General features: G+C 52.5%; 1 protein-coding gene across 2 annotated transcripts in view; it reads left to right on the forward strand.

Annotated features, from left to right (window-relative positions):
* The window catches only part of LRRC75A (leucine rich repeat containing 75A), a 51,021-nt gene that overhangs the window by 19,491 nt on the left and 5,980 nt on the right, over positions 1-25,550 (forward strand). The window contains exons 2-3 of one of the 2 annotated variants that reach the window (XM_010387738.2): positions 10,850-10,978; positions 24,793-24,908. In XM_010387738.2, coding sequence (XP_010386040.2) covers positions 10,850-10,978; positions 24,793-24,908 — 245 coding nt within the window. The remainder of the gene's footprint in view (positions 1-10,849; positions 10,979-24,792; positions 24,909-25,550) is intronic. The other variant, XM_030923283.1, reaches the window with a different exon arrangement.

Consider the following 25,550-nt stretch of genomic DNA (forward strand, 5'->3'; position numbering starts at 1 on the left):
GCCTCGGGCTCTTAACTGCGTAGCCCTCCCTCTCTAGCTGTGCTGATGCTCTTGCCCCGGACTCTGCAGGGTGCCCACCTCGTCTGCATTATCTCTCATGTTATTCTTGGGGTACACACACACACAAAGACTACTTACAACTACTTGAATTTTCTCAATTAATATTCAATATATATTGAAGTGGAAATTTTTAAACCTAGTGTTTCCTGAAGCATTAACATACCAATTTCATTATTCGCCTCATGAATCTAGTTCATTTAAATGACCATGTTCAAGGGTAGGGGGTTTATAACTTAAGTAATTAAATTTCTTTATATATCTTGATGCGATTTGATAAATTTAACATAACCAGTGTTCTTAAGTTTATAAATACTCATCCTAAAAAGCAGGACTTTCCCGGGTTCCTAAACCGTTCTTAAAATTTAATAAGCTGATAAATATGATGACTATTAGTTCTCTGAAACATTTCAAAACTTACAAACTTGGCTGAATTCACTTCCGGTGTTCTGCTTAAAATCATAAGCTTAAAATCAGCTACTCAATTACCCGTTTTAAATGGGGATTGGAGGGCCAATCTGTTAGATACTCTGATATGCCTAATTCTCTTGAACATGACAAATGTGTGAAATACCAGATTTCCATATGCCTCAGTGCATTAGCACTCACTTTGCTCCAGGGCCGCCCTGTGTGACAGTGGCACTTTCCGGGCTAAAGGCGCCTTGTCACTGCACTGAGGAGTGATGCCCCTCTCTGGAGCAGTCAAGCCCACTGGTGCCACTTCTGCTTTTGCACCCCTTGGGGGGTCTCCGTCCTGGTCTTCAAACTCCATCACCAAACTGCTCCTCCCCTTCTGCCGTCCACGCAACATCGTCACTGGTTTTTTGTTGCTTCTTTTTTTTTCTGAGTTCTTTCCTGGTTCATCTCTCCAGGCCCCACGTCTTGTAGCTACTTAGTGGCACCTCCTTGGAGGCCAGGATCCTGCATCCTGGGCCATGCTGATGAGAAGAGTCACAGGGGGCCGGAGGGCAACCCTTAGTGGCCACCTTCCTTGTGGTCCAGAAATCCTGCCTCAGCAGTGCTGGCTGATGAGTGTCTCTCCTCTGCTTGTATCCTTCCAGTGACGGTGAGCTCACCACTATTTTTTTATTATGATAAAATATACCAATATAAAATGCCGTTTTAACCATTTTAGGTGCACAGTTCAGTGGCATTAAGCACATTCATATTGCTGTGCAACCATCACCACCTTCCATCTCCAGAACTTTTTCATCATCCCCAAACTGAAACCCTGTCCCCACCCAACACGAATTCCCTCTTCCCCAGTCCCAGCAACCACCATTCTACTCTCTGTCTCTGTGAATTTGAGTACTTTGAATGATGAGATACTCTTGGTCCCTCATGTAAGTGGCCTCGTGCAGGATTCGTCCTCTCGTGCCTAGCTTATTTCTCTTAGTGGAGTGTCTTCAAGCCTCGCCCTTGTCATGAGTGGTGTCGGCATTTCCTTCATCACCTGTTTTTAAAGATTGTTTCCCCTGTTGAGCTGAGAACCACCTTGGGGGTCCTATAGGAAACATTTCTGACTAGTATAGCCCTGCCTCTGCGAGCAGACAGCCAAGGAGAGTGTGTCAGGGGTACATGTACCCACAGAGGCTCCCAGGCTGGTGGAGACAGCAAGTTGATTTCTGGCAGTAATGTCCTTGGTTGCCCACAGCTGTGCTCTTGGCTGAGGTCCACAGCAGTGGAAGAAGGGAGGAGTCCCGGCCACTTGCCTTGATCTCTTCTCCCTTTTGCCTGGTGTGCCCCTGGGGAAAATGCCACCTCTGTCCTGATCCAATCTGGTGCATTCATTTCCTGGGGCTGCCGTAACCAATGACCACCGGCTGAGTGACTCGGAACAATAGAAACATACTCTCTCATGGTTCGGAGGCCAGAAGTCTGAGGTAAGAGTGTCGGCAGGGCCGTGTTCCATCCAGAGATTCCAGGGGAGATTTTACTCTTTCACCCTTCCAGCTTCTGGTGGTCGCGGCTGCGTCACTCCCTTCTCTGCCTCCACCTTCACATTGCTGCCTTCTCTGTGTCTCTTGTAAGAACACTTGTTTTGGATTCAGGGCCCTCCCAGCTGGATAAACCAGGATCATCTCATCTCAGGGTCCTGAAGGTAATCTGTGTGTGAAGACCCTTTTTCCAAATGAGGTCATGTTCACAGTTTCTGGGCACAAGCGCGTGGGCATGTCTTTGGGGGCCACCATTCATCCCACTGCACCCTGTATCTGTCTCTCTCATTTGGTGCATAGGTCTGTGCCTGGCTTCCCTCCCTTCCCTGTCACACATGGGGGAAGAATGAAGTCTCCCCTAGAGTCCCTAGAGGGAGTGCAGCTCTGCCAACACCCTGATTTCAGATTTCTGGTCTCCAAAACTTTGAGAGAATACATTTCTGTTGTTTATGACTCCGTCCTCCTTCTTATGAGACCATTGTCTTCCTAGAGAAGCAAGCCTTCTCTGTGCCCAGCTCCTTAACTCTGGGATTTCCCAGCTTCTCTCCCTGGGGGCTTCCTCAGGCTGTGTTTCCCTAACAGAACCTGACATTTCCCTTCCCTCCCCTGGGTGTCCCCCAAAGGCAAGCCAGAATGTCATGGGGAAGAGGACAGGAGCCTTGGCACCCAGCTGAGGCCTGGCATCCCCCAGGCTTGTCCCTCCCTTAGCAGTGGCTGCCAGTGATGTTCTAGAGCCAGGAGGGGGAGCAGCCTGGTTCTGCTTCCTGCTTGCCCTCTGGACTCTAATTAATTTCCTTCTGGTAGACTGTGTTTGATTACACCCTCATTAAGTAGCTTTGCACATGCGGGCCCTGGTGGTTTCGATATTGAAGCATCTACCTTTGCTGGTTAATATTCAGCGCTTGATGCGTCCTCCTTTCCTTGGCTGTGTTGTTTCAGAAACTGTGGAGTCATGCCTGGAGGAGACAGACAAATGAAAGCTAATTTCCTGTGGGGCCTTCCTTCTGGGAGTGGGGTTAAAAATGAGTTTAAGAGGGAAGGGGGGAGTTGAGGTTTAAAATAGAGTATGGCTGGCGGCCTCCTCTGTGGCTTCTCCTAGCTTCCCCCTAAGACACCTAAGATGACACACCAAAAACACACAAACGCTCAGCACACTGGAAACAAAGACAGGTGGGCAGTCTGAGAGGAGCCTCCTCACTGCTAGACACATGGAGCAAGGCCAAGAAAGACACCATCCAGCCTTCCTCTCAGGAATCTGAGACCTCCGAAAGGAAGGGAGGAAGCCACTTTCTCCCTTAGTCTGAGGACTGTGCCAATCAGAAAGCCAGGCAACTGGTCCTGTACCATGGAAGTGACAATTTGGAGGTAGAAGGAGGGCTCTTCCACTCCCCTCTCCCTTCATCCTCTCTGATGCCTCTGTCTGCATCCGTTCAGAGACAGCAACTCCCAAGGCGGGAAGAGAGGGCATCTGAGAAGTCCAGTGCAGCCAGTGGGCTTGTCCAAGGACAGGAAGTGTCCTGAACATGCAGACATTGTTATAGATTTCCGTGGACTTCACTGTTGTGAGAGTTGGAGATTCAGGCCATGAAGTGGGTGAAGATGTCCCTTCTCAAGGTCAGAGTCACGTAAGCACAGTGCCTGAGTCTCATCCTGGGGTTGGTGTCTTGTGCAAGCCGGAGTCCTGAGAGGTGGACTCAGCCCCAACCCAAGGAGGTTGTCATGGGGACAAGGATGCGCTGATAGACTAGATCTCTTCGAGAGTGCACAAGCTGGGGATGGGGGAAGCCTGAGCTTCCTGGAACCTGAACCCCGACCTCTGAAAATGATCTACAGCAGGATCCAGAAGAAATGAACTTCGTGGGAAAAGAATAAAAGGCCACCCAAAGAGGCCAAGCTGAGATGGAAAAGAAAACCAACAGGATGAGATGAAAGGAGAGATTAACAAGCAAAATAAGAATTGCAAGGAAATGAAATGCTAGCCGACTTGCAGTCCTTCTTGGGGGCAGTGACAGCGGTAATGATGGATGTGAAATCAGTGTCATGGAAGGCAAACTGGAAACCCTGGATGAAAGTGTATCATGCACAGAATACCAAAAAAGACAAATACAGAAGACACAGAGCCAGCGTTGGTTTTCCTGAGGAAGCGCCAGCCTGAGAAAAGGTCTATGTTCCGCAGACCAATACCTGAAAGGAAATTCAAAGAAAATAGATCCACCACTAGACACATGGTGGCAAAAATGTTTAATAACCAAGTGTCAGGGCCAGAAAAAGAACAGCCAGGTAGAATGTGCACTTTCCCCTGCTCCCTCCTATCCCAAGAACGTGTCTATGTTTGCCTTCTTGGGGGTCTGGCTGTCACCCAGGTTGGAGTGCAGTGGCACTGTCATAGCTCACTTCAGCCTCAACCTCCCTGGCTCAAGCTGTCCTCCTGCTTCAGCCTCTGAAAGTGCTGGGATTACAGGCATGAGCCACCGGGCCTGGCCCTTTTTAAAATTTGTGGTAAAACACGATAACATAAAATGTACTATCTCAACCATTTTTAAGCATACAGCTCAGTTGTGTTAAGTGCATTCACACTGTTGCACAACTGATCTCCAGAACTCTTATCTTGCAAAACGGACACTGTGTCCTCATTAAACAGTAACTCCTCCTTCCCCTCCCGCCAGCCCCGGGTACCCACCATTCTACTTTCTGTCTCTATGAATTAACTAGTCTACGTACCTCATATAAGTAAAATCAGACAGTATTTGTCCTTTTGTGTCTGGCTTATTTCACTTATTTGTCCCTGTGTCCTCAAGGTTCACCATGCTGTAGCATGTGTTGGAATCCCCTTCCTTTTTAAGGCTGAATAATATTCCGTTGCATGGCTAGACCACACTCCGTGTACCCATTCATCTGTTGATGGCCACTCTGATTGTTTCCACCTTTTGTCTACTGCGAATGATGCTGCTGGAGACATAGCTGCTGTTTGAGTGCCTGCTTTCAGTTCTTTGGGGTATATATTCCCAAGAGTAGAATTGCTGGATCATATGGCAATTCTGTGTTTAATTTGTTTAAGGAACTGCCACACCATTTTCCATGGTGGCTGCACCATTTTGCATTCCTACCAGCAGCACACAAAGGTTTCAGTTTCTTCACATTCTTGCCAACCCTTGTTATTTTCTGGGATTTTATGGGGCTTTTTGGATCTGAGAACTGGATTGGCCAGAGAAGTTAAGTTTATTTGTATTAGAAAGATTTGGGCTGGGTTTTCAGGGTGGAAATGAGAAAGCGAGGGATGGTTGGAGTAGCAGGAAAGATACAGGGAAGGGATTTTTGGAGTTTGGGCGATGTCATGAATGAGATGCCCCTTTGGTGAATTGGAGAAGTTGCTGTAGAGATACCAGTTGCTTCAGAGGTCTCCTGTATGCTGAACTGATATTCCTAGGAAGAGGACAGTCTGCTGGGGCTGTCCAGGAGACACAGTGGGGTTTTGTGGCAAAGACAGCCCTATAGGTGCCAGGGCTGAACAAGCAGCTAAAGAAACAAAAATCAGATAGCCTCATTCTCATCTGCAGGACTGAAAGTCAGAGGGTAACCAAGTCTGTCTGCGATATTTTGCAGGGAGTTTCTGTTGAGCCAGGTTGTCTTCAGGTGTGTCATCAACATGAAGGAATTCTCGGGGAGGCCAGAGCTCAGAAGAGAAAGCACCTGTGTATTCCACTTTGGGGGAAACATGTACTGGGTGACTTCCCTATGGCACAGGAATACAGAGTGAAGGTGCGAGTCCAACTGTGGGGAGGCATCGAGTGAGTGGCAGTGAGCGTGTACACTCCGTGCCATTGCCTTGCACACACGCGTGCAAACGTGAATGCAAAATGCCAGCTGTTACCATTCATAGGGTTGTTTTCACATCTAAAAAAATAACAGCAGCTCCTTACAGTGCCTCATACTTGTAGTCCCAGCTACCCTGGAGGCTGAGGCAGGAGGATCGCTTGAGCCCAGGAGTTCCACGTTGCAGCAAGCTATGATCGCACTGCTGCAACCCAGCCCGGATGAGAGAGCAAGACCCTGTCTCAGAATAAAAAAGAATAAGTTCACAAGTGAAGAAATACATTTTTATGAAAATAACTATATTTTCCAAAGGGAAAGAAAAACCACGTGAGGAGAGTGGTGTTGCTCCCCATTTTTGTGACTCTCTTGCATGTCTCACTTTCTAGAAGACAGCTATCAGACTTGCGCTTTTGCATTGGGTCTTGCGACAGGTTGTTTTAATTGACATCTATGAAGAAAATCTGGCATCACATAGATATGTCATTGGAAAAGAGGTCCCCACAGCACCCCTAAAATGGTCTTAAGGGTGCTTCTCCAAAGTCTACAGACCACACTTTGAGAAACACCATTCTGACTGCCTTGTATGAATCTCTACTCACTTGTTGGCAACATGCACCCCTATTCCCAAGCCCATCATCTCTCCCCATTGCGATGAGTCCCCAGACCTGTTTATTCATGCTCCAATCAGGTAGGGCCCCCTTCTTTGAGATACCATGTACTGCTGTGTGTTGGGTCCGGCAGCTCGGTAAGGGAGCCAAGGGTGACTTGGTGTCAGGCCAGCCACACTCTCCAAGTGTCACTCCCCACCAGCAGTGACTCAGGCGTACCTGCTGGTGTTCCCAGACATCCTGATGAGGAACCATCCACAAACGGTGCTAGAGGTGGTACCGTTTAGACCTATCATGAGGAAAATGGGATTGTCCTCAATGCCTCATGCTTTTTAAGACAAACCAGCCTCTCCAAGACTAGTGCAGTGCACAGGAGGGGCTGCAGGGACCTGGATCTCATGCTTCCACTTCCTTTGCACATGCAGCAGGCCTCGTGTGCCTACCCCCATTCTGTGTCTTCCTGAGAACGAGGGCAGGCCATGGGTGCAGAGTCAGAAAGGAGCCTGTTCCCAGGGCTGTGGCCCAGGCTGCAGCCTCCTGAGACACCTGAGGATCTGGTGACCTCTTCTCCCTCACACCCAGCCCCATGGGTTGTCCCAGCAGCTGGTGACACCATCATCTCCAATAGCCTGGCTTAGGGGAGGGGGGATGGAGAGGACATCACAGAGGCAGGAAGTAGCCCCAGGTCTTCAGGACTATGAAGTGCCCTCAATTAGCACAAGCATCCTGTGGACCTAGGTGGGGTCGAAATAAAGCAATAAAGCAATAATGTGTGCCATGGCCTTTGTCCAGCCTCTATCTGGCTTTCCCTGTTGTAGCCCTGGGACCTCAGGGAGCCCCACCCCAGCTGGAATTCACAGGGCGGGCCGGCGTTGGTTGGCCATGACTCATAGTGACCCTGAGCTGCCTTTCTAGAAGACCCTCCTCCTTCCCTCCCATCCTGCCTCTACACTCATTTTCCCCTCCCAAGCAACAACCACATGAAACCAGACAGTGCTCCAGAGAGCAGCTGGGCAACCAGGGGGACGGCGCGGGGAGATGGCGGGGGAGTAGGCTCCAGAATGGACATTTGGCATCTTCACAGACCTGCCCAGCCTCCTGGGTTGGCAACTGGGATTTTCTTGGTCCTTCCAGGGATGGCCTAGACTGGCTTGGAGATGTAGGGGGCCCAGGAAGATGAGGCAGGCCTGGTAGGAACACAAGAAACCCAGGCAGTCATCTGGTCCAGGGCTTTCACGGTTTTCTTTGGAACAGAACTGTGTTCGTTTGTAACCAGGAGCTGCTTTGTAAGAGCCGCAGCCTACAGCCCTGCTGGTTCCTCTCACCTCCCTCTTGTCTACCAGAGCCCCCGACCATCAGCCCCAAGATGTTGGAACACAGTTTAATAACCGTTAGTGCAGTTCATCTGCCCATTTCACAGATGGGAAAATGGATCCCAAGAGGGAAGTCCCTTACCACAGACTTACAGCGAGTTGGGGCTGGCCAGGACCTAAAACCCAGTGCTATTTCCCAGGGTCATTCAGGGACAGACTGCAGGGACAGTTGGAAGGAGGATACCACTAGGTGCCAGGAGTGCTGACAGAGGAGAGGGGTGCCCAGGGGTGAAGCAGAGGAGGGATAGAGGCTGGCATTAAGTGACCAACCACAGAGGAGCAGCCCAGCCTGCTCGACAGACTGTAAAAGAAAAATAACTGCATGCCTCTGGCCTCCTCCCTGTGGCCGTGGCCACCAGGGCAGCCTCTGACCATGGAAATAACCACCCTTCTGTTTCCACCTCAACTGCCCTCCTTCCCCAGCTCCCTGTCCCCAGGAAGGGGAGCCTCAAGCTGTAGGCAGGGTCTGGCTGGCAAGCCGGGCACTGGGCCACAGCCCGTTTGACCACACAGGCCCTCTGAGATCGTAGAACACAAGCACTTTGACTTTCGGCCTTCCTGTGTCCCCAGCCTTCTCCCGGCCCAGGGAGGGCAGGGCTGTGATTTTGCACATTAGTGGGTGACAGTTTGTATCCTGGTGTCCCTCGTGTCCACACGGCTCCGACACACCCTCCTGACCATGAGGCCAGCGTGGACTCTGTGTGCCCAGGTCCCCGCCCAGCCCTGACTCCTGCATTTTTCTAGGGAGAGAGCTCATAGCTTTTGACACATTCTCAAATGGGTCTGTGGTCCCAGAGATGGAGAACCCCTGCAGAAGGGGAGGACGGGCCTCCCAGGGAGGAGGGGGCAGAAATGAAGTAGAAAGGGCACTGCTGCTTTCTCTTCCCTGCCAGAGGCTTTACATGTAGCACTTGGTCTTGTTCCCTTTACCTCCTTGTGATGCTAGGGTCACTGTCCCCATTTTACAGATGAGGAAACAGGCTCAGCAGTGGCAGGTTGCTTGCTTCAGGACGCAGCCCTGGCTGAGGGATTGAAAAAGCCAGGGCAGGGCCAGAGGTTGAAGGCGGGCATTGCACTTGCTTCTACAAGGGAGTGCAGCTCTGGAACCTGTACCAGCCAGTGCTTCAGAAGCCTTCCCCGACTGCATCCACACCAGACCTTGAGCCCCCAGATCCTGGTTCCCAGCAAATTTTTTCAGCAGCCAGAGAGCCTGGCACAGGGCCTGGCAGTTCGCCTCCGAGGTTCATTCCTGCCACGTGGAAAACAGAGTCCTCACAATTGGCCTCTTGTGTCCTCATTGAGGCATGAATGAAGCCTTAATGAGGGTGGGGGCAGAGTGCCCCCTAACCATGGCAGGTAGGACCTGGCTGGCAGGTGGGCTCCAAGGGGGTCCCCCCAGGAGGCTCCTCCCACCCCCAGGCATGACACCCAAGCCCTCCAGAGCCCCCAGCAAAGACTCTTTATTTGCTTGTAGCAATGTCAGCTGCCAGACCACAGAGCCCATCCCTGCCCTCCATCTGTCCAGCTCAGCCACCCTCTCACCACCCCCTGGCAGATAAGAGCAATGAGATATGCAGAACAGGCCCAGGGCTGAGGCCGCACCCCACCCCCATCCTTCCTGAAATTCCAACAGCACAGAAGGCGTGGGCCTTGGTGTCTCCATCTGTAGACAGTGTATAATGATGTCCAGCCTGTTTGCCTTCCCGGGATTTCTAAGAATCATGTGGGGAAGGTATTTTAAAAGTTCAGAATACAAACAAAATGACAAGGAGCAAACTCAGCTGGTCACCCACACATTCCCTGCCCAGACTTCCCGTCCCCAGGGCACTGGACCCCAGCCACCTGGGCTGGGAGCCTTTCTTCTCTGGGCTGTGCTGGGGAAGCTGTGGGAGCCCCCAGAATGAGGACGGCCCTCAGTGGGTGGGCCTGCTTTGCCCCCCTACCCAGGGATGCCTCTTGTTCCCCAGGATGGCGTGAGGACAGTCACCGGATGGGAATGTCAGCATTTCCTGGTCTGTGTAAGGCACCAAACTAGGGTCAGGGACTGCAGTGTAGCTCATACCCAAGGATGGCAGAAATTGGGCGGGGGGTGGGGGGCGGGGGAGCTTGAGGAAAGGGAGCAGGCGTAACTACCCCTTTCACATGGAGTGGCGCAAAGTTTAGTCCCCACCCCGGGGCAGGCATGTCATGTTTCCTTACTTCTCCAAAGCCCATCACTCCGTTTTAAGCTCAGGGTCTCATGACCTACTTTAGAGGAAGGTCACAGGATTCTTCAGGGCCTGCTTCAGGGGAGAACGGCAGTCAGAGAGACCTTCCTGCGTCGGCTGCCTCCTCAGATGCCAGGGTGCCATATTCTGGGGTGGTGTGTCCTGAGCCCCCAAACCCAATTCCTCCCTCAGACCCAGGGAAGCTCTGCTCCAGCGGTTTCTGCCGCGGCCCCACCACACTTAGTGTCACTTGCCTCCAAGCTACTCCCCTCCCACCGGGAAGATTCCACTCAGTACCTTTCTGAGGGAGTCCTGGTGAGGTTTCCTTCTGGGTGCCTGGCAGGCTGTCCTTACAACCCCACCACTCAGAAACCCCCAAGGCAAAGGAACACTCAGGCTGCATCAGCTACAGAAGGAGCAGTAAAAACGTCGGAAGCAGGAAGAAAACACAAACAAATATCAATAAACCATCCTGTCACAAGGCAGTTTTGTCAATTCCAAATTTTGCCACGATGGAGAAGCAGCTGCTTGCACCGAGGCGGGCCACCCTTGGCTTCCTCCTCTGGAAAACCAGAGAGACAAAGGTCAGAGGCTGTCCTGGGAGAGGGCCACAAGCCAGGACCCACACAAACTGCGGAGCCTGCAGAGGCCAGTCCCCACTCTCCTCAACTTGGAGGTGAAGACAAACAGGAGGGGCCTGTCCCAGCCCCTGAGGGAAGTTCTGCAGACGCTCCCCACTGGGGCTCTGGGAGGCAGAGTTGCCTCCAGGGGCGTGTGCCTACTTCTCCTGGGGATGGTGGGTGAGCTGGGTGGGGCAGCCAGCCCTGACCTCTGGGCATCCTTTGCTCTTGCAGGACCTGGGCATGGAGTCGACCTCACTAGATGACGTTCTGTATCGCTACGCCAGCTTCCGGAACCTGGTGGACCCTATCACACATGACCTCATCATCAGCCTGGCACGCTACATCCACTGTCCCAAGCCGGTAGGGTGGCTGTGGTCTGAGCCAGCCAGGTCCCGGGGTGTGCGGTGGGTGCCTTTCAGGGCAGAGTAGCTCTGTGCCCAAGGAGGACAAGCCCGTCCTGCAGGCACCAAGAGCCTGAGGTGCTCTCCCTTGGCGCCACCAGCACAGATTGGTTTTGTTTGGCCCAGGGGGTGAATTCACTGCCAACATTTAAAAACCAGAATTTTTCACATGATCCCTATATTCGGCTGCCCTTGAAAAACTGGAAGCTCCAGCAACATGAAGCCCTCATTTCTGCAGGGCTGGAGCTAAGTAGCCATCCCTGTTATATGGGGCCAAGGCCACCACCTACAGTTGTACAGGTTGTGCCTTGCACAAAAGCATGCATACAGAGGGGTGGCGGGGTAGGGGAGGAAGGGGAAAGTTCAAATCCAGCCCTCTCTCTACGAGCCACGAGCCCTGGTGCAAGTCTGTGTCCCCCTGGAGGTGAACTTTTTCTTATTTGCACAAAGGTGTCATAGAAAGCTGGCCGGGGCCCTGCATGGGGCTGTCCACTTTGCCTCAGTCCCACCACTCCCAGATGTGTTCACCTCTGAGGCTAAGTGTCCTTTCACACCCATCCCTTCACTCATGTCCTCTTCCTGCTGGCCCTGGGAGCTCGGAAGGGAAAGCTCCATGGCTCTCCAGGCTCCACATCTGCCGCTCAGCCCCTCCTGGATGGGAGGTTCTGTCCTGTTCCTGCAGTTCCAGGTCTAGGCTTCCCCGGGGCTATGCAGCTGGACCCGGTGGGAAGGGGAGGGCTGGGCGGGGACATTTCCACGCTTGAGCGCTTCTCTGTTGCTTTGGTTTTTTCTGTCTCATCCCTCAATTTCCAGTGGCTTCCAAAAGAAGTGCTTCCCCTCTGGCAGTCAGGAAACCAGAGCAGGATGAAGAGGTGCGGGAGGGAAGTTTTTCCTTTTGGTGTAGGATCTAGGCCAGGAGTGAGATGGTTCCCAAGCCCACCCCTCGCTCGGCCTGGACACAGACTTGACCGTGGTCCTACAGTGAGCTGGAGCCTTGCTCTGGAAAGGCGTTTCCTGGGGCTGAGCTCCATCTGCGGCTTTGTCAGGGGCCTTCTCTCTGACTCTGGGGCTATCTGATACGAAGGCTCTGAGGTGGGGGCCCAGCTGTGGAGGGCTGGGAGCTGGCCAGGGTCAGGAGCACAATGTTGCAGAAGGTCGGGATACAGGGCCCAACGGGAGGGGAAGGAAAGCTGGTGTTGAGGAAGCCTTGAGGCCTGATTGCTGCCAGGATCCACGGGGCGCTGGCTGGGGCTGGCGCTTCTGTCGCTTCTCATGCAGTTCCACCTGGTTCTGCCTGGGGAGGTGGGAAGGGACGGGAGTCAGACCTGTGAGGAGGCCTTGCCGGGTGCCAGACCCTGCCTTTCCTAGAGCAGGAATGGAGTTGCTCAGAGATGAGACAGCGAAAGGCAATGGGGCTCTCAAAAAAGCAAAAAGGAAACCGGAGGGCTATGTGTACGCCCATCTTTGAGTTGGGGAAAACAAAATTCAGTCAAGTGATCTGAGCAAGGTTACACCTCCGAGGAGAACCATGGGTGTGATCTGGGCCTATGCAGTGACTCAGAGCTGGGCAGGACACAGGCCGGGGGTCCCTGGGCGGTCAGTGCCCAAGGGGCAGGAGGAGGGGCCTGGTGGGAGCAGCCGAGCTCCCCTCCCTCCCCAACCTGCCCCTCACAGGTTGCCTCACGGACGGCCTGTGTGGGAAGAAGGACCCACCCTCTCAGAGAGAGAGGCAGGCCAGGGAGTGCGTAAGGGCCATCGGGAGACCCTGTGAGACAGGGCCAGGCGAGGCCAGGCGGAGGGGCGGGAACTCCTGCCCTCTGATCTTCCCTTTCCATCTGGGTAGGGCGGGGCCGGGGGGTGCCCACCTGGGTTGTTGTGGTCCATTCAGGTAGCTGTAACCAATTATTGTAACCAGGTGGCTTACAAAAGTAGAAATTTATCTCTCACACTTCTGAAGGCTGAAAGTCTGAGATCTGGGTGCCAGCCTGGTTGGTGACTGGCAAGGACCTTTTTCTGGGTTACAGACGGTCACCTTCTTGTGTCCTCACATGGCAGGAAATGGGCAAAGGAGCACGAATCCCTTTGTGAGAGCTCCACCCCCCTGGCCTAATCACCTCCCAAAGGCCCTACCTCTGAATACCATCACCCTGGGAATTAGGTTTCAACATATGAATTTTGGGGACATACCAACATTCAGTCCATTGCATGGTGTAACCTTCCTCAAACCACTTCATTACCTGGACTTTGTTTTCCTCAAAACAAAGTCAGAGCCAGCCAGAGTGGGTGAGCTCTGCTGAAGCCCAGAGACCTGGAGGGCCCCTTTTGTGCCCATTTGGCAAGCGAGGCTCTCTGGATGAGGCAGGGGTGGGAGGTCCCCAGGCTGGTGGTAGGAGCAGCCCCTCCATCCACCCCAGAGGGCTGACCGGGATGTCCTGGTCAGAGCAATTTGCATCTGAGTTCATGTCTGCCCACGTTATGGGTCTAGACATTGTGGACAGAGGTGTCAAGACCGGAGGGCTCATTCCAAAGGTAAATTGGATACTACACGGACCCTCACTGAAAATCCTTCAGTGAGGGGCCGTGCTGTAGTTCAAATAAAACCCAAACTCCTCATCTGGCTTTGCCTGAGTCTCTGAGCTCCCCTCTCCTACTTGCCGCCCTGCGAGCTCTGCTCTAGCATGTGGGCCTTCCTCCTCTGCCCCTGACACCTCCACACCCTCTCCTACCTTAAGGACATCTGCTCCCTCTGACTGCTCCAGCCTCCTCTGTCTGAGCTTCCTTCTCCTGAGTTCAGATTGAGCCTCCGGCCTCTAAGAGGGCTTCGTTGACAAGCCTGCCTCATGGAGGCTCCTGATCAGCCTGTCTCGAGCCCAATTTATTTTTCCATTCATTTCTCTGTTTTACTTACTCATCTCTGAAATTACCTTGCTTATTTACTTGTTGGCTAATTTATGCTCTGTTTTCCCCACTAGAATATAAACTCTGAAGGGAAGGGTGTCTGTCTTGTTCATAATTCTGTCCTGCACCAGGCGGGAAGGAGGCAACATATTCCATTGTGAAGTTTGAAGAGAGTTTAGTAAAGGGTTGAGGACAGGATAAAGGAAGTCAACAGGGGATGTTGAGACATCCAGAGACAGCAGCGGTAGGAAGTTGTTTCACAGGAGGACAAGCTGTATTGCCAGAGGCAGGGTGAGAACACCTGGTTCGGAGCCATGCTGCATTATCCATTGCCATATAGCAAACTACCCCAAAACAACAGACATTTATTGTTATAGTCTCTGCAGGTCAGGATTTCAGGGGCAGCTTAACTAGGTAGTTTAGCTTTGGGTCTCTCAAGACATTGGTCAGGGCTGCAGGTGTCAGAAGACTTTGCAGAAGTTGGCAGGTCTGCCAGACTCCGTGGCTCATGCCTGTAATCCCAGCAGTTTGAGAGACCGAGGCGGGCAGATCACCTGAGACTGGGAGTTGGAGACCAGCCTGACCAACATGGAGAAATCCCATGTCTACTAAAAATACAAAATTAGCCAGGAGTGGTGGCACATGCCTGTAAATCCCAGCTACTTGGGAGGCTGAGGCAGGAGAATCACTGGAACCCGGCAGGCAGAGGTTGCGGTGAGCCGAGATCGCACCATTGCTCTCCAGCCCTGGGCAACAAGAGCGAAACTCCATCTCAAAAAAAAAAAAAGAAAGAAGAAGAAGTTGGCAGGTCCACTTCCAGGGCGGCACACTCGCCCTGTAGCCTCTCCATAGGACTGTTTGAGTGTCCTCACATGATGGCAGCTGGCTTATCCCACAACAGGTGATAATAGAGAAGCCATAATGCCTTTTTGTTTTTGTTTTTGTTTTGAGACAGAGTCTCACTCTATCACCTAGGCTGGAGCGAAGTGGCATAATCTCGACTCACTGCAACCTCTGCCTCCCGGATTTAAGCAGTTCTCCTGCCTCAGCCTCTCAAGTAGCTTGGGATTACAGGCACCTGCCACCACACTCAGCTAATTTTTGGTATTTTTAGTAGAGATGGGGTTTCGCCATGTTGGCCAGCCTGGTCTCAAACTCCTGACCTCAGGTGATCCACCACGGTCTTCCAAAGTGCTGGGATTACAGGCGTGAGCCACTATGCCTGGCTTTGTTTTTTTGTTTGTTTGTTTTGTGTGTTTGTTTGTTTGTTTTGAGAAAGGGTCTCACTCTGATGCCCAGGCTGGGGTGCAGTGGTGTGATCATAACTTACTGCAGCCTGGAACTACCAGGCTCAAGTGATCCTCCCACCTCACCCTCCTGAGTAGCTGAGACTAGAGGCAGGCACCACCATGCCTAGCTAGTTTTGGGGGTTTTTTTCTTATAGACATGGGGGCCTCACTATGTTGCCAAGGCTGGGTCTCAAACTCCTGGCCTCAAGCAATCCCCCTGCCTTGGCCTCCCAAAGCACTAGGATTGCAGGTGTGAGCCCAACCCCCACAATACCTTTTAAGACCCAGTCTCAGAAGTCACAAACCATCATTGCTGCCATTCTATTGATTCTGATGATTCTGTTGCCCACCCAGACCAGCCCTGCTACAGTGTGGAAGGACGCTACATAGTGGCGCAGATGCCAGGAGCCAAGAGCTGCAAGGCTGTCTTAGAGGCTGGCTGCTGCGCATGCCGAAGTGTGGGAATCAGAATAAACCCCCCCATCTGTCTCTCCTCCTGCCCTCTGGTCTTGCTGCCACTGCTCCCATTAGCTGAACCCAAGAGGAAGCCAGGGGAAAGACAGCCCAGTGACGCAGTCTCTAGAGCCCAGCCTTCTGAGCAGAGAAGGGCAGAGTGGACTGTGGGGCGAGAGGAAACAGAAAAGCTGGCACACAGTCTCTGCATCTGGAATGGTGTCCAGCATAATGAGCGGGACAGTCAACATTTGATGAATGTATGAATGAATTTATGAATGAGGGAGGGATACCCTTGAATGGAGGGCAGTGGAGGGCTGTGCTTGTCGGGGTCCTGGAACAGTTACAGAGGTGCCTGGGGAGTGAAGATGGCAGATGGTATCATTGCCTAATGGCTGACAGCCAGAGCAGTGTTGGGTGCTGGGACACCTTCCAGGTCAGCCTGCAGGTCGGCATGTCATCTTTCCTGACAGATTAATGCGAAGCCCCTCAAACATGCTCTGCCCCAGGACCTGGGCAGCCTTACTGGGAAGGTCTGGAGAGGCTGCTGCCCTGACCTGCACTCACAGTCACCTTGACTGTGCCACATTCCACTCCTGCCTTCTTCAGGGATCGGGGGAGGACGGCAGAGAGTTGACTCTGCACACAGCCATTGCGCCTCCTGGGTGGGTTAGGATTCTGCTGCACGTAACAGAAGCCCAGGCAGGCTGGCTCCAGCAAGGAAGAAAATGTGTCCCTCAGATACCAAGGTGTCTTGTGGTGCCCACAGGCAGCCAAGTTAGACCAAGGTGCTAAAACTGTAGATAAGCACAGTGCAGAGGTCCCTCCTTCCTCCTCCCTGCTCTACCCTGCCTCCCTCTGCATTCCCTCTGCACAGACTGATCTTCCCCTGCCGCATGGTAGGGAATGTGGCTGCCTATGGCTCCCAGGTTACTTCTCAGGGTTACAGTCACTGGAGGAGTTAGGGTATGTGTGTCTCAGTGTCAAGTCCAGCTTCCTCCTCTCCTTCCTCTTCCTCTTCTTTCTCCTTCTCCTCTTCCTCCTTCTCCTCCTCTTCCTCCTCCTCCTCCTCTTCCTCCTTCTGCTTCTCTTCCTCCTCCTCCTCTTCCTTCTTCTCCTCCTCTTCCTCTTCCTCCTCCTCTTCCTTCTTCTCCTCCTCCTCTTCTTCTACTCCTCTTCCCCCTTCCTCCTCCTCCTCTTCCTCCTCCTCTTCCTCCTCCTCTTCCTCCTCCTCTTCCTCTTCCTCCTCTTCCTCTTCCTCCTCCTCCTCTTCTTCATCCTCCTCCTCTTCCTCCTCCTCTTCCTCTTCCTCCTCCTCCCCTTCTCCTCCTCTTCCTCCTCCTCCCCTTCTCCTCCTCTTCCTCCTCCTCCTCTTCCTCCTCTTCCTCTTCCTCCTCCTCCTTCTGTTCCCCTTCCTCCTCCTCTTCTTCCTTCTCCCCTTCCTCCTCCTCCTCTTTCTCCTCCTCTCCCTCCTCCTCTTCCTACTTCTCCTCTCCCTCCTGCCATTCCCCACCTTCTTAATCCTCCACTTCTGGGCCAGTCCTGCCTAGTCCTGTTCTCTGCAGGAGGGAGCCCTAGAGGGTTCTTGAAAAGTGGAAGAGTTGGGAAAACATGAGACAGTCTCACTAAAGGCATTTCTGGTTGTAAATGATAGAAACACTTTGAGCTGACCTAAGCCAAAGACAGGATTTCTCACAAGGAGGGCAGCAGATGGCGGTTAGGAGCATCAGCCTCAGAGCTAGCTGACTTTAGAGCTGGGCGGCCTTGCCCATCTATTTAAGTTCTTTTTGCCTCAGTTCCCTCATTTGTAAAGCAGGGATATTAATAATACCTGTCTCATAGGGTTGTAGTGAGGTATGGGACTATAAAGAGTTCATAGGGCACTTTGGGAGGTCGAGGCAGGTGGACCACTTGAGGTCAGGAGTTCGAGACTAGCCTGACCAACATGGTAAAACCTCGTCTCTAATAAAAATACAAAAAAAAATTAGCCAGGCATGGATGGCAGGTGCCTGTAGTCCCAGCTACTGGGGAGGCTGAAGCAAGAGAATCACTTGAATCTGGGAGGTGGAGGTTGCACTGAGCTGAGATTGCACCACTGCACTCCAGCCTGGTGACAGAGCAAGACTCCGTCTAAAAACAGAGTGGTGTGGTACCTTTCCTCACTCATTATAAGGGTCATGGCTGACACTCCTATAACCAGATACAGGGTAATAGGAAAAAAGCATAACAAATTTATTTAATCAAAGTTTTACACAACATGGGAGTTTTCAGAAATGGAGACACTTAGGTGAGGCACAGTGGCTCACGCCTGTAATACCAGTACTTTGGGAGGCCAAGGCAGGCAGATCACCTGAGGTCAGAAGTTCAAGACCAACCTGGCCAACATGGTGAAACCCTGTCTCTACTAAAAATACAAAAATTAGTTGGGCGTGGTGGCGTGCGCCTGTAATCCCAGCTACTCAGGAGGCTAAGTCAGGAGAATCACTTGAACGTGGGAGGCGGAGGTTGCAGTGAACTGAGATGGTGCCACTGCACTCCAGCCTGGGCGACAGAGCAAGACTCTGTCACTGAAAAAAAAAAGAAAAAAGAAATGAAGACCCTTAGTCCCAACTACTTGGGAGGCTGATGCAGGAGGATTACATGAGGCCAGGAATTCAATACCAGCAAGGGCAATATAGTGAGACTCCCATCTCTTTAAAAAAAGAGAGAAAGAAATAACCCCAAAACCTAGGGAAAGATGTCTTTTTTTGTTTTGTTTTGTTTCGTTTGGTTTTTTGTTTGTTTGTATTTTTTATTTTAATTTTATTTATTTATTTATTTATTTATTTTGGACCGAATTTCCCTCTTGTTGCCCAGGCTGGAGTGCAATGGCACGATCTTGGCTTACCTCAACCTCCACCTCCTGGGTTCATGCGATTCTCTTGCCTCAGCCTCCTGAGCAGCTGGGATTACAGGCATGCACCACCATGCCCGGCTAATTCTGTATTTTCAGTAGAGATAGGGTTTCTCCATGTTGGTCAGGCTAGTCTCGGGCCTGCTCTGCCTCCCAAAGTGTTGGGATTACAGGTGTGAGCTACCACGCTCAGCCTGTTTGTTTGTTTTTGACAGAGTCTCACTCTGTCGCCCAGGCCGGAGTGCAATGGTGTGATCTCAGCTCATTGGAACCTCCACCTCCTGGGTTCAAGCAATTCTCCTGCCTCAGCCTCCCAAGTAGCTGGGCCTACAGGTGCCCGCCAGCACGCCTAGCTAATTTTTTGTATTTTTAGTAGAGATGGGGTTTTGCCATGGTGGCCAGGCTGATCTCGAACTCCTGACCTTAGGTGATCTACCCACCTTGGCCTCCCAAAGTGCTAGGATTACAGGCGTGAGCCACCGTGCCCAGCCAGCTATCTATTTTTATACTCAGGTTTGGTAAAGAGTGCACAGCTTGTAGCAATGCGATTGGACAAAGCGTGTGATCCAATGGTGATAGGCTGAGGGGACCCAGGAAGGCTGTCTGCGCAGATTCTTCTTGGCCTCTCTGTGCAGTGTTCCTTCCTACCCCTCTGGAATGGTCTTCAAGACAGAAGGGAGAGAGTGACCTACCTAGTTTTATGGCTTGCTTTGGGGTAGAGGGGTTCTAGTTTCTGTGACCTGCTTTGGGGAAGAAGAATTCTGGTTTCTCTGACTCACTCTAGGGGAGAAGGGCTAGAGACAGGAGGGCAGCAGAAGGGCAGAAAAACTTTGCTTCTGAGGCTTTCCAATTTCCTTTAGTTCAAAGCTCTCTGCTGGCCCCAGTGCCATGCTTTGGAATTGTGTTCTGAGCTCCAAAAAGTTCATGCAAACACTGCTCAGAGGAGATGCCCAATGCATCGCAGCTGCTCAGTACATGTTAGCTGTTGTCAGCTTAGTTCAGACAAGCAGAAGGGAACTCTCACTCCAGAGAGAACATCAGCTCACTTGTGGTCTCAAGGCAACTCTATGAGGTGTCCATATCTATTGTTCCTGTCTAGCCAGTGAGGAGACCAAGGCTCCTCCGTTCTCCCTGATAGTGGCAGATGCACGTCCATCCGGAGCCTGGCCCTGTGCATGGCTGCCCCCTTGTGGCAGTGGCAGTGCAGTGATGCCCCCTTGTCCTCTGCTGTGTGTGTGTGTGTGTGTGTGTGTGTGTGTGTGTGTGTGTGTGGCGGAGTCTTGCTCTGTCTCCCAGGCCAGAGCGCAGTGGCATGATCTCGACTCACTGCAACCTCCACCTCCTGGGTTCAAGTGATTCTCCTGCCCCAGACTCCCGAGTAGGGACTACAGGTGCCCACGATCATGTCTGGCTAATTTTTGTATTTTTAGTAGAGACAGGGTTTCACCATATTGGCCAGGCTGGTGTTGAACTCCTGACCTCGTGATCCGCCCGCCTTGGCCTCCCGAAGTGCTGAGATTATAGGCGTGAACTACCGCGTCCGGCCTCTGTTCTCTTCTTTTAAGGCTCAGCTGCCCCTGCTGAGAGGGTGGACAGAGATTTCGGCCCCAGATTTTGGAAACCCTGGGAAGTGATTGAAGGAGGAGCTGCAGCTGAGGAGCTCAGTTCTAAGCTTTGGAGACTGGCAACATTCTGTCCTGGGGTGGTTCCAGGAGCAATGCTGGGCAGACCACCTGATCCCACCCATGGTCTTTGAACTGGTGCTTCTCCACCTCGGCTGCACTAGGGAATCACCTGGGAAACCTGAGGTCAGGAGTTAGAGACCAGCCTGGCCAACATGGCAAAACCCTGTCTCTACTAAAAATACAAAAATTAGCTGGGCGTGGTGGCGGGCGCCTGTGATCCCAGCTACTCCGCAAGCTGAGGCTTCCCCGTGTGGCCAGGTGGGGTGGCTCACACCTGTAATCCTAGCACTTTAGGAGGCCGAGGCGGGCAGATCACCTGAGGTCAGGAGTTCGAGACCAGCCTGGCCAACATGGTGAAACCCTGTCTCTATTAAAATACAAAAAATTAGCCGGGCTTGGTGGCAGGCACCTGTAAATCCCATCTACTTGGGAGGCTGAAGCAGGAGAATTGTTTGAACCTGGGAGATGGAGGTTGCAGTGAGCCGAGACCACGCCACTGCATTCCAGCCTGGGCAACAGAGTGAGGCTCCATCTCAAAAAAAAAAAAGAAAAAAAATCCCTGTTCCTGAGCCACCCGCCCATCACTGGGGTGGCTCAGGCATCAGTGTTATTTTGTTGTTGTTTGGTTTGGTTTGGTTTTTTGAGACTAGGTCTCACTCTGTCTGGAGTGCAGAGGTGTGATCACGGCTCACTGCAGCCTTCACTTTTGGGGCTCAACAGCCTCCTACCTCAGCCTCCCGGATAGCTGGGACTGCAGGCACAAGCCACCATGTTGGGCTTCGTTTTTTTGTTTTGTTTTGTTTTTTTGTAGAGAGCAGGTCTCACTATATTGCCCAGGGTAGTCTTGAACTCCTGGGCTCAAGTGATCCTCTTGCCTCAGCCTCCCAAAGTGCTGGGATTACAAGAGTGAGCCACAGCACCTGGCCCATCAGTGAACTTCAAAGCTCCCCTGAGATTCCAGTGTGCAAGATTCCAAGGTGAAGAAGCACAGCTCTAGATGGGCCATCTCCAGTGTCACATCCTATTCTCCCTTTGTTTTTATTTATGTATTATTTTATTTATTTATTTATTTTGAGACGGAGTCTCACTCTGTCACCTAGGCTGGAGTGCAGTGGCACAATCTCGGCTTACTGCAACCTCTGTCTCCTGGATTCAAGCAATTCTCGTGCCTCAGCTTGCGGAGTAGCTGGGATCACAGGCGCCCGCCACCACGCCCAGCTAATTTTTGTATTTTTAGTAGAGACGGGGTTTTGCCATGTTGGCCAGGCTGGTCTCGAACTCCTGACCTCAGGTGATCTGGCCACCTTGGCCTCCCAATGTGCTGGGATTACAGGTGTGAGCCACCGTGCCCAGCCCCTATTCTCCCTTTGAGCTCCAAGGTCAGCTCCCACCACAGCCCCTCTCCCTGAACCTGTGCTGGCCATGGCCTCCTTGTTGGAGACCCAGTGGCCTCTGGGTGGGGGTCTAACCCCATTAGCCACTCTTCTCCTTGGTGTCCGGACTCCGCTCCTCCTGCTGCTCTGACGGAGTCTTCTCTGACCGCTGTGTGTCCAGTGTCCTCTCTCCCTTCTGCTCGGTTCATTCTTTGGCTAGGGGTTTAATCTTACTAATGAATATGTCCAGCCTGGACCTGTCTTGAGCCCCAGCCCTGTAAGTCCAGTGGCATCCACAGCTGGAGGTCTTGTGAGCCCCTCAAACTTACTGTGGCCCCACGTGGGCTCACCCTCCTGCCTTCTCACCCTCTTCTTGTCCTAAGCCCCTTGACTTCTACTCAGGTCCCAAGCCCAAAACCTAGACCCTCCTCACCCTCCCTGCCCACACCTTCTCCATTCAGCATATCGGTCAGCTGCGTGGGCTCTGTCCCTTCAGCCTCTTCCAATAGCCTGGCCCTGAGTCACGCTCTCCATCTCCTGTCCACCCCTCTCTCCATCTCCCAGTCCAAGGAACAGCCCCCTTCAGGGACTCCCCTGCAGCCCCTATGACCAGCTCCTCCTGCTTCACCCACCTTGCTTCCCCCCACACAGTAGTGTGGCCAGGCTCAGCAAGAAACCAAGTCTAGGAACCAAAAGGTGTCAGCTCCAGGGGTGGGGAATGAAGCTGTAAAGGCAGATGCTCACCTGCCTCCGCATCTGCAACACACAAGAGTGACACACAGGTGTAGCACACAAGTGTGATACAGGCACAAGTGGCAGGTGATACAAGCTTATTCATCAGACGGCCAGGCACCAGGAAGCTGGGGGCAGGGGTAGGGATGGGCTGTGAACTGGAGCCCAGGGGGCTCCTCCAAATCTGCTTAGTTCAGTCTCGGACCCTCCTTTGCCTCCTGGGTCCCTCCACAGATGCCTCTCTCCTTTGGAAATTCAACTCCCATCTTCCCACCTCCTCTCTCTCGTCCACCTTCCTCAGAGTCTCCTTCTCTTGCCTTCCCATCAGCCCCAGGCCCATCCCCAGCCCTCTGGGCCTCAATTTCCCCCACTGCATAATGGGGATAATGAAAGTATCTACTGCCCTAGGGTGCTGTGGGAATTCCATAACCTTCTTGCATGATGTCTGGTGTGCAGGGCTGACAGTGGCTTGAACCATGGAGGGACCAGATGTGATCAGGCCCCAGGCCTTCACATGCCCTTATGTCAGTAACACACCCTATGACTGCCACATCCCCAAGCCCTGCTGCAGACTGTTTCCTCCTCACTCAGGGATGCCTCACGTTTTCTTTCTCCATCTGAAATCACAAACCCATCGCTCTTAAAAGCTGAGCTCAGCCTGGGCGTGGTGGCTGACACCTGTAATCCCAGCACTTTGGGAGGCCGAGGCAGGTGGATCACTTGAGGTCAGGAGTTCAAGACCAGCCTGGCCAACATGGTGAAACCCCATCTCTACTAAAAATATAAAAATTAGCTGAGCATGATGGCGGGTGCCTGTAATCCCAGCTACTCGGGAGGCTGCGGCAGGAGAATCGCTGTAACCCAGGAGGCGGAGGTTGCAGTGAGCCGAGATCGCCCCATTGCACTCCAGCCTGAGCAACAGAGCAAGACTCCGTCTCAAAAAAATAAATAAAATTAAAACAAAGCTGAGCTCAAATCTAAGCCTGGGCAGAAGTAGTCTTCCCTCCTTGCCCTGCCAGAGTTCCCCATGCAGGTGCCGGTATTCACTTAGAGAGCGTGCCTGGAGAGGTCACTGTGGGTTGGCCTCTATTCAAAGCACTGTACTAGTAGTGACTCGTTTAATCCTCACAGAAACTCTTGGGAGGTCTGTACTGTAATCCCTTCACAGTTGTGGCTTGGAGGCACAGAGAAGTCAAGCAATTGTCCAGGGCCACACAGAACGGGACAAAGCCAGGACTTGAATCCCTGCAGTTTGGCCCCAGGTCTTTGCTCTTCACTACTCAATATGCTGTTTTCGGCTAGCAGAGGGGTGTGGGAATTGTAATGACAAAGCAGCCTACTGAGCACCCATTCTGTGCCAGGCGCCATGCTGACCACTACGCGTGGTTAACGCGCCGGACCTCCCCACACCGAGTCGTTGGCCACACGACTTGGATGGACTTTCCTAGGGATGTAGTCAGAGTCTGTAGCATCTTTCAGCTGCATCATTTAACCCAGTGTCTGCCATAACAAAAAATCACAGACTGGTGGTCTAAACAGCAGACAGTTCGTTTCTCACCGCTCTGAAGGCCAGAAATCCAAGGCTGGCTGGGGTTTCCTTCTGAGGCTGTCTCCTAGGTCTGTCGGTCCCTCCTCCTCCTATGTCCTCCAGTGGTCATTCCTCTGCATGTCTGTGTCCTCATTTCTTCTTCTTAGGACACCAGTCATATAGGATTAGGGCCTGCTCCTCTGACCTCATTTTACGTAGTCACCTCTTTAAAGACATTGTCTCCAAATACAGCTGCATTCCAAGGTACTAGGGGTTAGGACATCAACATGTGATTGTCAGCGGATACAGTTCAGCCTATGACACCAGCGTTTCAAACTCAAGTGCCGACCGGCCAGACAGGAATGCCTGTGAATGAATTGGGCTGGGAAAGACTTGGCCTCCTCATTCATTTGTTCTCACTTCTGAGGGAGACACTGGTAAAAATATCTCACTTTCCTCTTTACTATGTGAAATACAAGGACATGAACATTTGTTCTTGGCCGTATCCTAGCTTCCTAGAACAAGTGCCTGGCTCCCAGTAAGTGCTCAATAAATCTGCTGAGCAAGAGAATGCACAGAGCAGCCCTGGACATTGGGGAGTGGCGGGGACCATGATGAGTCCCAGCCAGGGGGTCAGCAGGCACTTGGCTCCAGCCAACTGTTGTCCAATCTCCTGGAATCCAGGCTTACATACATCTGTTTTTCAGTGCTAGCAACTAATTCACAAAAACTAAAACCATCCTGCAGACCTGTTTGTAGCCACTACCGTCTGCCTAGGGTGCCCACCCTAGGCCAACAGAGCAGGGCCTCCCCCAGCTCAGCCTGGGGGAGCTGGGCTCTTACCCAGGAGACAGGAAGCCTGGGGGCTGAGACTGGTGCACCCAGCCACTCAGGGCCCCACCACCCCTGGTTGCCTCTGCAGGAAGGCGATGCGCTGGGCGCCATGGAGAAGCTGTGCCGGCAGCTGACATACCACCTCAGCCCCCACTCCCAGTGGAGGCGGCACCGGGGGCTGGTGAAAAGGAAGCCACAGGCTTGGTGAGTTACAGTCCCCCGGGTGGGTCTATGCCAGGCTGAGTGTGTGATACAGGGCGCCCCTCTCAGGGATGTAGGGAAGGGAAGGGCGGGAGTCATGGGGGGTGGTCATAGAAGCTGCCCGAAGGAGGTAAGATGGAAGGAGGATTCCAGGATGGGGAAACAGCTAGAGGGGGACCCTGGTCTGGTGGGTGGGAGCTGGGGAGTATGGGCCCACTGAGATGGGATGGGCGGGAGAAAGATTTGAGAAATTTCTAATTCCTGGTGTGCTAAAGTGGGCACTCCCTGCCAAGCACAGTGTTTGGCTCATGCCTGTAATCCCAGCACTTTGGGAGGCTGAGGCAGGTGGATCACTTGAGGTCAGGAGTTCGAGATCAGCATGACCAACATGGCGAAACCCTGTAAAAATTCAAAAATTAGCCAGGCGTGGTGGCACACACCTGTAATCCCAGTCTCTTAGGAGGCTGAAGCAGGAGAATCATTTGAACCAAGGAGGCGGAGGTTGCAGTGAGCAGAGATGGTGCCACTGCACTACAGCCTGGGCAACAGAGCACTCCCTTCTGAACTCCTCAGTTATCTCGGATGTCCTCAGAGGGACACAGACCCCAACTATGTCCCTGGTCCATACAGCAACAAGGGGGTTCA

Source organism: Rhinopithecus roxellana, chromosome 19 (genome assembly GCF_007565055.1).
Source record: "Rhinopithecus roxellana isolate Shanxi Qingling chromosome 19, ASM756505v1, whole genome shotgun sequence".
In the NCBI taxonomy this organism is placed as follows: Eukaryota; Metazoa; Chordata; class Mammalia; order Primates; family Cercopithecidae; genus Rhinopithecus; species Rhinopithecus roxellana.